General features: G+C 38.7%; 2 protein-coding genes across 2 annotated transcripts; one reads left to right on the forward strand and one right to left on the reverse strand.

Annotated features, from left to right (window-relative positions):
- Positions 1-363: 363 nt before the first annotated feature.
- On the reverse strand, positions 364-6,616 carry slc25a24l (solute carrier family 25 member 24, like). The gene is made up of 10 exons (XM_079348893.1): positions 6,316-6,616; positions 6,102-6,228; positions 5,644-5,731; positions 4,091-4,202; positions 3,787-3,945; positions 2,127-2,264; positions 1,912-2,022; positions 1,162-1,329; positions 941-1,079; positions 364-868 (listed from the first exon to the last, which is right to left on the reverse strand). Exons 1-10 carry the CDS (start codon positions 6,436-6,438, stop codon positions 681-683), a joined length of 1,353 nt encoding a protein of 450 aa, XP_079205019.1. The 5' UTR covers positions 6,439-6,616; the 3' UTR covers positions 364-680.
- A 1,715-nt stretch (positions 6,617-8,331) lies between these two features.
- Positions 8,332-13,935, forward strand: dnajb4 (DnaJ heat shock protein family (Hsp40) member B4). Its single transcript, XM_079347933.1, has 3 exons — positions 8,332-8,864; positions 10,419-10,999; positions 12,173-13,935. Exons 1-3 carry the CDS (start codon positions 8,654-8,656, stop codon positions 12,401-12,403), a joined length of 1,023 nt encoding a protein of 340 aa, XP_079204059.1. The 5' UTR covers positions 8,332-8,653; the 3' UTR covers positions 12,404-13,935.
- The last annotated feature ends 80 nt before the right edge of the window (positions 13,936-14,015 follow it).

Below are 14,015 nucleotides of genomic sequence, written 5' to 3' on the forward strand. Positions count from 1 at the left end.
GCTGGTTGTTTAATAAGTTGTCATTTGTAATGATTTGCATTTATTATTGCGGTTTTAACCTGAAAAGCATTCCTCTGTATGTTATGTTTTAATGTATGTTGTTAATGGGGTTTTTTTACACATTTTAATTTCATATATGGGAGTCTTGTAAAGTTATGATATCCCCAAACTAAGATGCCCTACTATGAACTGAGATTAGCAGAAAGATTCACAGCGATTGAAATCAACACCGACTTGTAAAAAAAGGAACAAAATAATAAACACAAAATGCTTGCTCTCCTCTGATAAAAGTCAAGTTCAGCTCAAATAAATAAAGTCATAAATGCTTTTTAGTAATGTAAGGAAATGAAGATGTCTGAACTCTGTAATGAAATACAATTTTATTGCACATATTTGTTCACATTTCGTCCTGTTTCACACAGCCCAGTTTCAAGTAGGCACTATGTACACCATGTTTCAGTGGAAAACTGTTCAGCGAACTGTGTTAAGGGTTGAGTCACAGATACATAAATAATGTCTCACAGACGTTACCCAGGCAATTTCAACCAATGAAGAAGATTCTAGTTATATTGCTAAAGTCAGGTCAAATAAATATTAGTTTCACAGTTTTCCGAAACAAAGTTAAAAAGTTATAAAAGCAATAGATCCGCACTCAAATAAAGCAACCTCTTCACTTCATCTCAAGACTGAAATGAAGAAAATAGACTTTCAAATTTTCGAGTTAAAGTGTAGTTTATCAAAGCACATGGAATAGCCCTGACAAAGCTGGCTCCCATCCCGTTATAATATCCTCTAACTCCATTTCTTTCATATATCCCAATGAGTCCTGGTAACACTCCTTTAGCTGGCCGTAAATCTGAGCTGAATGCTGGAAAACAAGGCATATAGTGATTAGTAAAACATCTCAAGTTGTTTCAAATGATTTAAGGTGTTTCTTTACCTTGTGCTTGCTGCTGAGTTCGGATCACTGCCAGCGGGTAACTAGTCATTTGTCCTGAAGCAAAGGCCACAAAATTGAAGAAGAACAGTTTGGAGTCACTGCTGTAGGCAGGATCACTCTTTGCCCAATTCATAATTGACTGCAATGGGGGGAAGAAAAGTCAGAGAGAGTATACTTTACAAAAAAGATGTTGTGCATCTTTGACTGCTCTTCTGTGTCACCTGATGAACCGCACACTCCACACCTGCGTAGGGTATCATGCAGAGGATGCTGGGCTTGAATCCTCTGTAAAAAGAGGACATGGACTCATGTCTGTAAATAGAACGGGCACATGCCACAACACCATTGTAGGTGCCAGCTTGTTGGAGGTTCAACCTCACCTTCAGCACCTGTGTGGGAGAGGTGACAGAAATATGAAAACAATTAGTATCGGTACTTCCTTTTTTTAAAAATGTGTAACAACTAAAAGGAGGAGCTTTATTCTAAACAGGTACTAATGGAAGAATATGGTATGGATACGACCATGACTCTGACTGTATAGGGAGGTATTTGCTGCAAATAAAGGAGATCATAATTGATTGGACTGTTTAAATCTGTTGGCCTCAGAATTTAATTTTTTAATTGATGCAATCATATCAGATTTAGTTTTAATGTCTGAAACGTCATTATTTTATAGAACTGCTTTGGGTTACTGTTTCTCAGTTATTACTTTCATGTATAATTCAATATTTAAGTGCACGTGATTTCACCCCATATCTCAACGATTTTATGATTGTTTACACTTTTGATGTAGCCTACGGAAGCCCAAAGCAAACATGCATTAAAACAAAGCCTTATAATCATTCTATCACACACACACACACTGTTTTTTTTATATGTGTAATAATTTATATATTTTAAGAAAGCTATGACAAAATAGAGGACAGGACATAAATGTGAAAGCACTCAGGCCTGCCACTGATCTTTGATACCTCTAGAGGGTAGAAGGCAGCGTGAGCAACAGCACCGGACACACAGCCCAAACCGAAACGCTGCTGCACTGTCAGAGTCTGCTGAGTTCTATTCTGGGTGTACACCTTCATCTGGACAGAGCGGAGATGCTGTCAGTGTGCTTGAAGAGTAGAAACAAGACACTGCTGCATCAATAATTCACAGCACAGAGTCTTGCCCTGTCACTGTAGCTCACCTGAGTGTAGATTAGACACTGCAGGGTGGACTGTGGTGTTCCTTTCAGCACATTGACTGCGTTTCCTTGCCACATCGAACGCAGACCACCTGCCCTCATCTCCTGAAAGCCTTGAGAGAATGCCTTGGATCCATGAACCTGCACACAGAAAATACTTCTATGTCAATCCATTTTAAAGGCAGCTTTATTGACAATTTGAGGCCTTGTGAAAGACTTTTTTTGATGATTACTGGTGAGGCCCCTATGATGAGAAAATGTCACACAGTAAGTTCACTGATCTTCCAGTATCAGTAAGAAGATATTTCGTATGAGGAGGTATAAGAAACACAAGATCATTGGACAGGCTATTTTTGGCCTTGGACAATAAAATATCTTCAGGTAATGTATTGTTAACATAAAGACACCCCAGGTTTAAGTTTTATTCTTTACTTTGGGTTTGCTTTTTAATAAAGAAAAAATAAAGGAAAACTCTAAACCACTTAAAAATATCAAATCAGATGCAAAGGAAAGTGACTAAATGTGAAATTAAAACCCAGTTTTGTCCTTTAAGCACAGTGCTGTATATGTAACAGCTTAGGCTCAGCTTTAAGGACAACCTGCTTATTTGCTTGTCAGCAAATAATAATGAATTCAACCTGAACTATAGCAGAAGAATGAAACAAGTAGTGTTATATACTGTATTTAGTGTGGCATGTATTTTTTTTTAAACATTTATGTTGGCCATTTTTAATCTTTTTATTATAGAGGAGGACAGTGGATAGAGTCAGAAACCAGGCAGAGCGAGTGGGGATAGATGTGCAGGAAGGGAACCACAGACCGGGCGCAAACCTGGACCCGCACGAGGACCATTGCCCCAATACATGGGGGACACGTGCACTGCCACTGCGCCACCAGTGCCCCTGTGTTGGATGTATTTTTGTCTGTGGTTTTTATCAATTAAGGCTAATTTAAAGAACCCAAAAGGAGTTTTATGTCAGAAATGTTAAAGTGTTTGTTTCTTCATCAGATCATCCAGTCATCTATCCATTATCTATACAGCTTATCCTGTTTGGGATCATGGGGGAACTGGAGACTCCCTGCTGTCATGGGTGGGAGGCAGAGTATACCCTGATCTGGGCACCAGTCAATCAGAGGGCTAACATACAGAGACAAATAACCAGTCCCACTCACATTCACACCTTCAGCCAATTCTGACTCACCAGTTAACCCAGGGTGCGTGTTTTTAGATTGTGGGAGGAAGCTGATGTACTGTACCCTGAGAGAACCCACACAGACACAGAGAACATGCAGACTCCTCACAAAAGCCCCTGTCTGAATGGAGATTTTCTTATATTATTTTAAATCAAACGAATCCAACCACACAGGTGTTCATGTTAAAAAGGAACTCTACAAAAAGGCCTTTTGTGACTGGTGCCAGTCGTGTACATGTTTACCCAGGGAGCTAATTCTCACCTATGATTGAAGCTGATTTTTTTTAGCTCACATTGCTACATGGGTAAAATATTTTGAACTCTTTCATTCTAAATGCATCATTACTTTTTATGACCCTGAACCCCATACTATCCAGCATGTGGTTTTCTTTTTTCTTCGATTTATTACTTCATTGTTTTCCTAAAAAAACATTGATGAATCACACAAAAGTGCCTGGTGAGTGGCTGACCTGAAGTTGGGTCTTAAGGCGGTCAATGGGTGCAGTCACACTTCTAGATACAGCATCGGCCAGTCCTGCTGCTAGAACAAACGTCCTCCAGGCCCCAAAACCAGACGCCTCTTCAGAGAACTCGATGGGCATTGCACGGCTCTCACCCACATCAAAAACCTGCATACAGACAAAATGAACATTTGTCATCCTTCAATCATTACTCACACTCAAGTAGACACTCCATGTGTCACAGCTTGTGCTTACACCTCTGCCTTGCTAAATTATGAGCAGAAATTAGTGTGATTATTCCAGATGATCTTACCAGACTGTGTTTCCATGACGACACCAGCTCCCCGATGTTGTCCACAGGGTTGAGGATAACGTGATGCAGGAATTCACCCCAGTCAACAGTCATCGAGCTGTCCTTATCCATCCTTTAGTTCACATTCAACAGAGGCAGAAAGTAATAGTTTGTTTAAACATGTTCTGAGCATAATGAGCAGATTTGTAATTTGTCAACAAACTGTGTCATCTTATTTATCCATCTGATTTATTAGTATCAATTCACAAAAAGGAAAACTTGGAAGGATAATGATTTCAGATTCAGTTTCTAGTAAGGTATTCATAATCTATTATAAAACAGAATCCACATTAAATCCTCCTTTGACTTTTCAGCCTGTGAGCTACAAACTTTTTTCTTTTCCTTTGACCAAAGGCTTCATGGCCATTTGGTAAGAAACACAACCCTTAAAAGTGCTCATGTTAGGACCTTTTGGTAAGTGTTGATTTTGGCGCCCCCTGTGGACAACGTGGTAACTTTTATCTCTATGCTCATCCTGTCCTGTAAAGGTAGGGTTTCTTAAAAAAAAAAAATTCTCCTGGTTTAATTTGAACACTCACACCTTTCACAAAATTTGAACTTCATCTTTTAAAGTCATTTTATTTAGATCTGTAGGTGTAGATCTGTGGGTACTTAAATGGCAATCACCCTAAACACTCCTGGTTTCACCTTATTGTTTTGGACACTTAATGCTAATCACTGCTCCTTCATGTGGCTAAGCCCAAACTGCATTCCTGCATTGACTGTTTAACGACTGTACTCACACCTCTGGCATAAGCTCAAAGACCTCTGTACATGTTACTAGTTTCTAGAAGGTCAGCCCTTGTTTTCCAAGGCTCTTTAACTGTCTACAGGTCTCTTTTAAACATCACACATGTTTTTCTCTCCTCACAGGTTAGGTACATTATACTATATAAGTTTTAAGTCTAATGCTAATGCCAACTGCACAGGTTTAACCTTTACTCTAGTCACATAGGGTCTGCTAAATCTTGTTTGGGGGATTATTGTATAGAGAGGGGAGGGGGGACTGCGGGTGTGTATTGTAACCAATGTCTTGTGTCCTGCCTGTCTGTATACTGCTACTGGATGCCCTGAATTTCCCTCGGGATCAATAAAGTATCTATCTATCTATCTATCTATCTATCTATCTACCCCCATGCAGCCATTTCAGGCCTTATTAACAAAAATAAAGAAATCTAAATCATAATGTTCTTAAATGTTTTTGTAGAGCGTGAAGAGTCATCAGTATTCATTTCAGTCTGTTTTATGACCAGCTGAAAACTACTTAAGTATGACTGATTTGTAAAAAGTAATAGTTAAGTAAACATTTATAATATGAAGCAACCTCTAATAACTTATTAAACATAGAAACGTAAATGTTATTGATGCAATCATCTTTATAACACCACATGTTTTGAACTAATCTGATCTCAGCTGCTAAAGGTGCATGTGCATGTTTAAAGGTGAGTGAGAGTGTGTGTTTAATAAAGCAATAAACCAAAAGGGTACAGTTGAGTGGGCAAAAGAAATCTTACATTTGAATAATTTGTTTTGCATTCGGCTTTGATATGACCACTCCTAACTCCTTAAACAAACTTATGATGTCCTCCTGGTCAATCACCCCTGATCAGAGAAGAAATGCACAAAATTACAAACAAATATGGGCACTGCTCTTCAAGTTTTATTTCTGGGAAGTCATATAGTTAACTCAAATGGTGCAAGGGTCACACAGTGCAGTGTTTTGTCTTCTGTGTACCATAAACAAATCTTTTGCATATAGTTGCCTTACCTGTCTGACCTTGAAAATGCTTTTTGTGGTGAGACAATTGGCATTTGAGGTAGTTTATCAAGATAATGTCCAGGTAGGATCAGTAGAAAATAGACAAAATAGATAACTTTAATGGAGATTAATATTTTACGACATGATGGTATCTAATAATGTGTCCATGAGATTTATGAACATGTTTCAATAAGTAAGGCATGTGATACTCACCACATTTGTTCTTGTCCAGCTCATGAAAGTAAATTTTCCATTTCCTCTCCCTGTCCATCATGTAGCCGAGGAACTCTTTATAATCCAACAGGCCATCTTTGTCTTTGTCATAAGAGTCAATGATACTCTAAAGGAGGAGCAGGACTAATCCATTAGCATGAATGAAAATAAACTATTACACAGTACATTATAAAACAAATATGAACACTCTTACCTGGACCTTGCCATCAGCTGAAAGGATCCCATGCTTTCTCATTTCATTGTGCAGCTCCGATACAGATATGAATCCATCCTTGTTTTGGTCCAATTTAACAAATAAACCACGAAACTGATCCATGATTCACACACATCAGCGTCAGCTCCAAAATCTATGCAGCAAAAAATGCAGCCTGCCTGCTGCACTTAAGTGTGTTTTAATGAGTAAACGATTGCTTAGATAACAATCAGGGGTTATTGATATGCAGCTCTGACGCTGACTCATTGGCAGAAAACAGAACAACTGCAGTGCAAGCGGTTCTAACGGTTCTAACGGTTCTAACATTAGCGCAAAGGGCAACAATTTCTCTGTGGAACAGCAGGGGGCGCTGTGGCCGCAAGAGAGCCGCTGCTAAAGATTATACAGACAGAATGAGGGTTTAAATACTGAAGGAAAAAGGGAAATTTGGAGATTACGCATAAAAACAGCAGTGTTTGTGATTTGTTGTGAAAGTGTCAAAAACACGATAAATCCAGGTGATAGAAAAAAAAATAATAATGTAGTAGTATGGTAAAAAAAAACATACACATAAGATTAAAACATCAACTTGTACATTCGACAATAGGCTACCATGAAAAAAATATTTATCAATCTATCACATATTGAAAAATAGTATTTGTCTTTTTGATCATTATTATCATGCAAATTATTATACAGTATTACTATACAGCGCCTCTGGTGGCCATTTAAGAAATGCATCACAATAGGCGAAGTGATGAAAATATTAATACATTTGATTAATGTTAACTATCTAACAGTAGAGGGGTAAAACAATGTAAAACAGTTATTTACATTTATTCTTGGAGACTTCAACTTCTCAACTCAAATTACTTTAACACAGTTAACTGACAGCTTCCCAAATGTGTTTACGTTGCATTCAAAACAACTATATAAAAAAAGTATATGTAATTGATGTCATCCCTCAAAATATTCAGGAACTCTAACAGAGACTCTTATTTCCTTAAGAAGCTGCAGCTGCATGGGGACACAAGACAAACTCTCAGATTGTGTGTTTATAATGTTTGCTGTCTTCTGATAGAGTGTCAGACTTTGGCAGAACCCTCTGTCCTTTGACTGAATATACTCTGAGAATAACTAACCCAATTTTCTAGATTTTTAAAAACCCAGCTACTCAAATTCAGCACGTCCATAATAAATACATCATAGACCCATGTGAAAAAGCAAAAGAATGCAGCATCAGCTCATCCTCAAACATCTGAATCACCCTTCTTTTAGATCAATACATGAATATGACTAATTTCAGAAAGCCATAACGCTATTTTCCATTCAATGAACACATGTGTTGTTTGTAACTCTTTATAAAAATGTAATGAATGATATCTCCACCTGATGTGTGTTATTCTGTCAATATGTTTATCTTATACCATTTCAATAAAGAGACTGCCCTTGACTCGTCAGCTCATCAATCTATTTGAGTAAAATATAATTTCGACTCCTTTTGAATAGCCTATATCAAAATCCAGTCATCAATATACTAGCATATTATCTGCAAAACCAGATTTTTTTGCTTTGATTTCATATCTGAAATTATTTGAAACCTCGATACAATTATAAAATATGACGGCAGAGATGTGATTGCTTTCAGACATTTTTAATTTGCGATACAGAGGTAAGATTAGGCTGTTTCAGTTCACCTGAACTCCTGTTACCTGCTACAAAGCACCCCTTATTGGTGGAATTGTAATACATTGACTTCTTTCATTACATCAAATCATCTCTGATCCTGATTACTTACAAGACGTTCATAAATCAGTGTGCACATTCAGACGTGTTATATCAACTAAAGAGTAAATGTGCATCAAATGTAATCCGTGAGTTATGGGGGGAAATCTGAACAATCTCCCTATGGTCTCATCTACTTTAAGCAAGTCAAAAATCTGAACACTTCCTCCTCACTGCCTTCCAACATAAGATACCTTCCCTCAAAGCTCGTGTATTTCACCAGCAGCAGAGGCTGAGCTCACAGGAACTAGATTCATTTAGCTGACTTGGATTTGACGTTGGCGCTGTGGATGCTGGAGAGGGAGCTGAATCTATTTAAAGAGGGTCATCCAGTCACGGATAAATAGCAGAAGGTCCACTGTGTTGACGAACCGCCTCTAAATGGTTTTCATCCTGCACTGTGTATCTGTCTGCGGCTTCTTACTCTTCATCAGTCCGGACTGAAGCTGTGACAACCAGCCGTCGACCAGACCCATCCAGTTCCCCTCCTCTAAGGGCTATTCTATTCTTTTTTTTTTGTATTCATAATTTATCTTCGGGGATACCTTAGAAAATGGGCAAAGACTACTACAAAACGCTGGGCATCTCTAAAGGAGCCACAGAGGAGGACATAAAGAAAGCTTACAGAAAACAGGCGCTGAAATGGCACCCGGACAAAAACAAGTCTGCAGCCGCCGAGGAGAAATTTAAGGAAATTGCAGAGGCTTATGAAGTCCTCAGTGATCCGAAGAAAAGAGAAGTTTACGATCAGTATGGAGAGGAAGGTAATGTCTGGATTATTGTCGTTTAATTACCTCGTGTTCGGCTCTAAATCCTCCTTGAACGCACCGTTATAAATGTGCTATTGCGCATGGATGGTTGGGTGTAAAATCCAGCTGGCTTTAATTCAAGTCACTCACTGTTACCAGAAGGAGGCCGAGAAAACAGCTGTTCAGTAGATCACAGACTCACTGTTCTGTACATTTAATATCAGTTATGACCGCTTTATCTGCAGTTAGAAGCATCTATTACCATATAACAATTTGCACCACCTATTTAGATTAAACTGTGGGTGTTGGATAAAGATAAAATGGCATTTGATTTTGTCAGAGCTGTCATGTAAGCACTATGTCAATTTAATTAAGTTAGATTTAGAAATATTCAGCTCAGATATGTATAAAGGGCTAAAAGCAAAGACCACAGAAGCAGTTACATGAATGTTACTACTGTTAATGGTTAAGGGGGCTAAATGTGTCAAACATGAGTAGCATCATCATAGATAGATGACAGACAGACAGACAGACAGACAGACAGACAGACAGACAGACAGATAGATAGATAGATAGATAGATAGATAGATAGATAGATAGATAGATAGATAGATAGATAGATAGATAGATAGATAGAAATCCGAATTGTAATTCAAACCTTGAGTAGATTATTAATTGTTATTCCTCTTAAAATATGATTTACGTGTGAAAAGTGTCAGAGTTTCTAAAGAACTCAATTCACAATGATCCCTTAAAAACTATAACATGCCCCACTTTAATACTTTAGATCACCATAGTTCACAGGGATCTCTTCAGAGACCTTACTTGAATCACAATTTTTCTTTTCTTTTTTTTCTACATTTGTGATATCAGATTTTAAACTCTCTCACTTTCAATAATTCAATATTTGGGTAGTAGTAACTGTTTTTATTTGGAGGTCTAAATATTAGTACACAAAATAATTCAGTGTTTCTAAAGACAGCTGTTTAATGACACTGTGATAATAAAGATAATCAGAACTCAAACTGACCCATCAGAGCTTGTGATATGGACCATGTCCCTTAATAGGCTTTTCATTTTACTAAACACCTTTTGGGAACTCATTGGGATCATTTATAAAGTCAGGCAATATGATAATAAAGGTTGCTATGGTGCTCTGAAACCAGACGGTGGGCTGTCGTGACTGAATTAATTTCAGACAAAACACTGAATTTTTTTAGTGACTCTGACAGCGACTACAGATTATTTTTAAACAATCAGGTATTCTGGTCTTCATTTTATCATTTGGTTGTCCTCAGGTGAGCCCTCCAGCTTATTTTTGATTGTTGGTTGATGAAGGCTAATTCTACAAATATTTTAACTGCAAAAAGTAATGTCTCCACACTCTCTCATACTTTAGAAAATGAAATCCTCTGAAGATGGTTATCTTTAAAACAAATGTTACATGAGAAATTATTCTGTATTAGAATTGGATAAGTTATAGTGGCAAAGTAGGCAATACTTGTGACAGAAAGCTATTCTGCTGCTGAATGTTAAGATGAGTCATGAATCATTACTGTTGCCCTTCAGGTCTCAAGGGAGGAAATGGGCCCACTGCTGATGGACAAGGCAGCACTTTCACTTACACCTTCCACGGGGACCCTCATGCCACCTTTGCCACTTTCTTCGGGGGTTCAAACCCCTTCGAAATGTTCTTTGGGCGTAAAGCAAATGGCAGAGATGACGAGGACATGGATGTGGATGGAAACGACCCCTTTGGCTCCTTCACCAACTTCAACCTCAACGGATTCCCTCGGGACGGGCACATCGGCCCCGGGGGCCCTCAGCGCCGGAAGCAGGACCCAGCCATCATTCATGAACTGAGGGTCTCCCTGGAGGAGGTCTTCCACGGTTGCACCAAGAGGATGAAAATCTCTCGCAAAAGGCTAAATCCAGACGGCAGGACCATGCGCACAGAGGACAAGATTCTCACAATTGAGATCAAGCGGGGTTGGAAGGAGGGAACCAAGATCACATTTCCACGGGAAGGAGATGAGTCACCGAGTACGATTCCTGCTGACATTGTTTTTGTCATCAAGGATAAACCCCATCCACACTTTAGGCGAGAGGGCTCGAACATTGTCTATCCTGTACGTGTGAGCTTGCGACAGGTGAGGCATTTTCTATTTTGACTCACACTCTGAGTGTTTCAGTATTAATAGAGTCTGGTGGATGTATTAGTCACACATAGGGCAGAGCCAGTACAAGCTCACATTTAGGTTTAAAGTGCTGCTTTTAAGCTCTGGTGCTCCAAAAAGCTGTTCACAATCAATAAGCTGTAGGTAGACTACCTCTGTAGCTGTTTCCTCTGAATGTACAGCTGTACTGAATGAACATAGTACTGAACTACACACTTTTGGCTGTGCACTTATGTAATCCTGATCATCAACATTAAGAAAATAGGAGCTGGTCACATGGTGGGCAGGGAGGCGGCACCCACCCCCTCTCTCTCTCTCTCAAACACACACACACACGCACACACACACACACACACACACACACACACACACACAAGCACACACACACCCCCCTCAAGATGTACTTGTATAGTTCCTCCTACTCTCAGAAATAAAGCTCAGAACCTCATCTCAGATTTTAAATACAAAGATTTAAAATCTTTAAAACTAGCTGTTCTCGAGCTTTCCGCAGCACCAAACAGTCTTCATTGGAAAGACCTGAAAAGAGAAAATATAAAAGAGAAAGTTGAAGGATTTCAGTCAAAACTCAATTCCATTGCTGCAGAGAGAGAGAGAGAGAGAGATTTGGACCACCTGTTGTCACCTGATGACAGCTGAGTCGTCTCCATCACGACAGCTGAGCAAACTCAGACATGTTTGGACCAGTGGTACCAAAATCACTGTTTTCCAAGTAGCACAGGCTCGGAAGGTACTGTATTTAAGAGTTAAAACTCTAGACATTCAGAGGGTTGGTTTGTTTGCATTAGTTAAAGAAACCATTTTGCAACAACTCAAGCAACCAGCACAATGTCTACTTGAGCTATATCAGCTTAAGTAAGCTTACTGCTTATGGCTGTGGACCATACTGCAATAGGCTGTACTGAATGTCTGTTGGGTTGTTATAAATTAAACAAGAATATTCTGGAGCTTGTGCAATATATAGATATACGAAGAACACCATGCAATACCATGCTATCAACTCACAGATATCACCCAGCACTATACTGCACAAACAGATCCTTGTGTTATTTTTGCACACAGCAGACCATGTGTGGGTTGATGTTCTCCAGAATCTCACTCTGATTTCCTTGCCTTTTGTGTCTTCAGTCGTTGTGCGGATGCTCGGTTACCGTGTCAACGATAGATGGGAAGACTTGCAACATGAAGATCACGGATGTCGTTAAGCCCGGCATGAGAAAGACTGTCACCGGGCAGGGTCTCCCCTTGCCCAAAAACCCCGAACAGAGAGGAGATCTGGTGGTGGAGTTTGACGTGAACTTTCCCGACAACTTACCCGGCAACGCCAAGGACGTCCTGAAACGGCATTTACCAACCTAGGAAAAATGACACAAGCACATGACAGAGCTCGTTACTAAACACACTTGCACTTACACACACACACACACACACACACACAAACACACAAGGACAGTTCTGACAGTCCACAGATGGGCCCCATGATGGGGGATGTGCAATCTCTATTTTTGAGCTATGTGGTGTTTTTTATAAACACCATGCATGCTGCCAGGCTGATATAAGTGAAAGACTGTCTGGGTTGTTCATAACATGTTAAGTTTGTGCGCCTTTGCTACAGTCACATTTTGTTAGTGCAATTATTTGGTAGTAAATGAGTCTACAGTTGCCAAAAAAAATCTGTTATCCTGGGGAAACATTGCAGTGCCAGACATGTTCGTTTTCTCGCTTTTATTTGAATTGAAACAGCTTTATTACTGAGATTTTTTTTTTAACTGCCAGCCATGTTTATTTTATCATGAATTAAAAAAAACCAGCCTCAATTTAGAGGCTTCCTTTAAATGTGTGTACAGGTATCAAGAGGAAACTGGCTGAATGATGTGGATCGTCACGTGTGTATTTTAAGAAACTGACAAGTGAAGTCATTGAACTTGAATTTTAAAAAATAAATATTTCCACATGACGTGATTTGGAGATTTTTTAGTTATGGTGAGAAATGGCGACTCTCTTGTTGTATATTCTGATGTATTCAGAATCATCAGTATGAAACGTGAATGTTTGCACAGCTGTATAACAAAGTGAGCAACAGAAAATGATACTTCAAACTTGTATTTCAATAGTCAAATGAGCAACGATAGTGTGACTAAAAATATGTTGACTGCATTTAAATGCTTACTAACAGGAACATTATGAATGTTTAAATATAGCTGTCTGGTCTCAGCTGCTTGCCATCAGCTGCCAACACAAAGACCTTTACATTTTCCCACCAGGGGCCGCCACATCACTCATCGTGGCTGCAGGGGGGCTCCTTGTTATGTCACATATGAGGATCTTATTAGTGTACATCTAAAGATAGGAATCTATTGTTGTAAAATAATTGCTAGACATAAATGGAGACCCTTGGGTGCACAGATGGCTCCTTTAGTAAAAAAAAAAAAAAAAGGAAAAAAGAAGTGTATTAATAACATGTGTTGGAGATTTGTGCAAATGATGAGTCACTATTAGCCAAGGAGGGTGGAGAGTAAACACACCTGTTCCTTCTTAATGTGTGACTTTGCCTGCTTCATTGTGGCATTAGTTATTGTATCTTTAAAAAAAATCTTCATTATCTAATCATGTTGGAGGAAAATCATTTATCAACATTCATGTTTTTTAAACCTGTCATCAGTTTCCAATAAGATGCTTCACATATTAAGTCAGTGGTTTTAAATACGGGTAAGAGCTGTTGACCCCCCTCTAAGATTAAAGGTTGAAGCCTCTGCGTAAAAATAAACCAAATCTTTTGACAGTAAGGCAATCTTTAATATCTGAAATGCCTAAACCTAACATAAAGTGTCTGTATTGTAAACCTGTTGAAATATAATATTGACGCATTTGGGAGTAAAAAAATATATATATATTTTTAAGAACTTTAAAATAAATGTCAAACATTTTGTTTCTTTTCTTTAACTAAAGAAGAAAAGGCACATCAGCAATA

Source organism: Symphodus melops (assembly GCF_947650265.1).
Source record: "Symphodus melops genome assembly, chromosome: 7".
Classification (NCBI taxonomy): Eukaryota; Metazoa; Chordata; class Actinopteri; order Labriformes; family Labridae; genus Symphodus; species Symphodus melops.

What these genes read in the sequence shown, in the direction of transcription:
- slc25a24l (XM_079348893.1), bottom strand. Translation starts at nt 6,438, where the DNA reads ATGGATCAGTTTCGTGGTTTATTTGTTAAATTGGACCAAAACAAGGAT. An exon ending in CAGCTGATGGCAAGGTCCAG is followed by an intron (nt 6,229 to 6,315) that starts GTAAGAGTGTTC and finishes CTCCTCCTTTAG; the next exon opens with AGTATCATTGACTCTTATGA. An exon ending in GCTGGACAAGAACAAATGTG is followed by an intron (nt 5,732 to 6,101) that starts GTGAGTATCACA and finishes TTCTCTGATCAG; the next exon opens with GGGTGATTGACCAGGAGGAC.
- dnajb4 (XM_079347933.1), top strand. Translation starts at nt 8,654, where the DNA reads ATGGGCAAAGACTACTACAAAACGCTGGGCATCTCTAAAGGAGCCACA. An exon ending in CGATCAGTATGGAGAGGAAG is followed by an intron (nt 8,865 to 10,418) that starts GTAATGTCTGGA and finishes GTTGCCCTTCAG; the next exon opens with GTCTCAAGGGAGGAAATGGG. An exon ending in TACGTGTGAGCTTGCGACAG is followed by an intron (nt 11,000 to 12,172) that starts GTGAGGCATTTT and finishes TTGTGTCTTCAG; the next exon opens with TCGTTGTGCGGATGCTCGGT.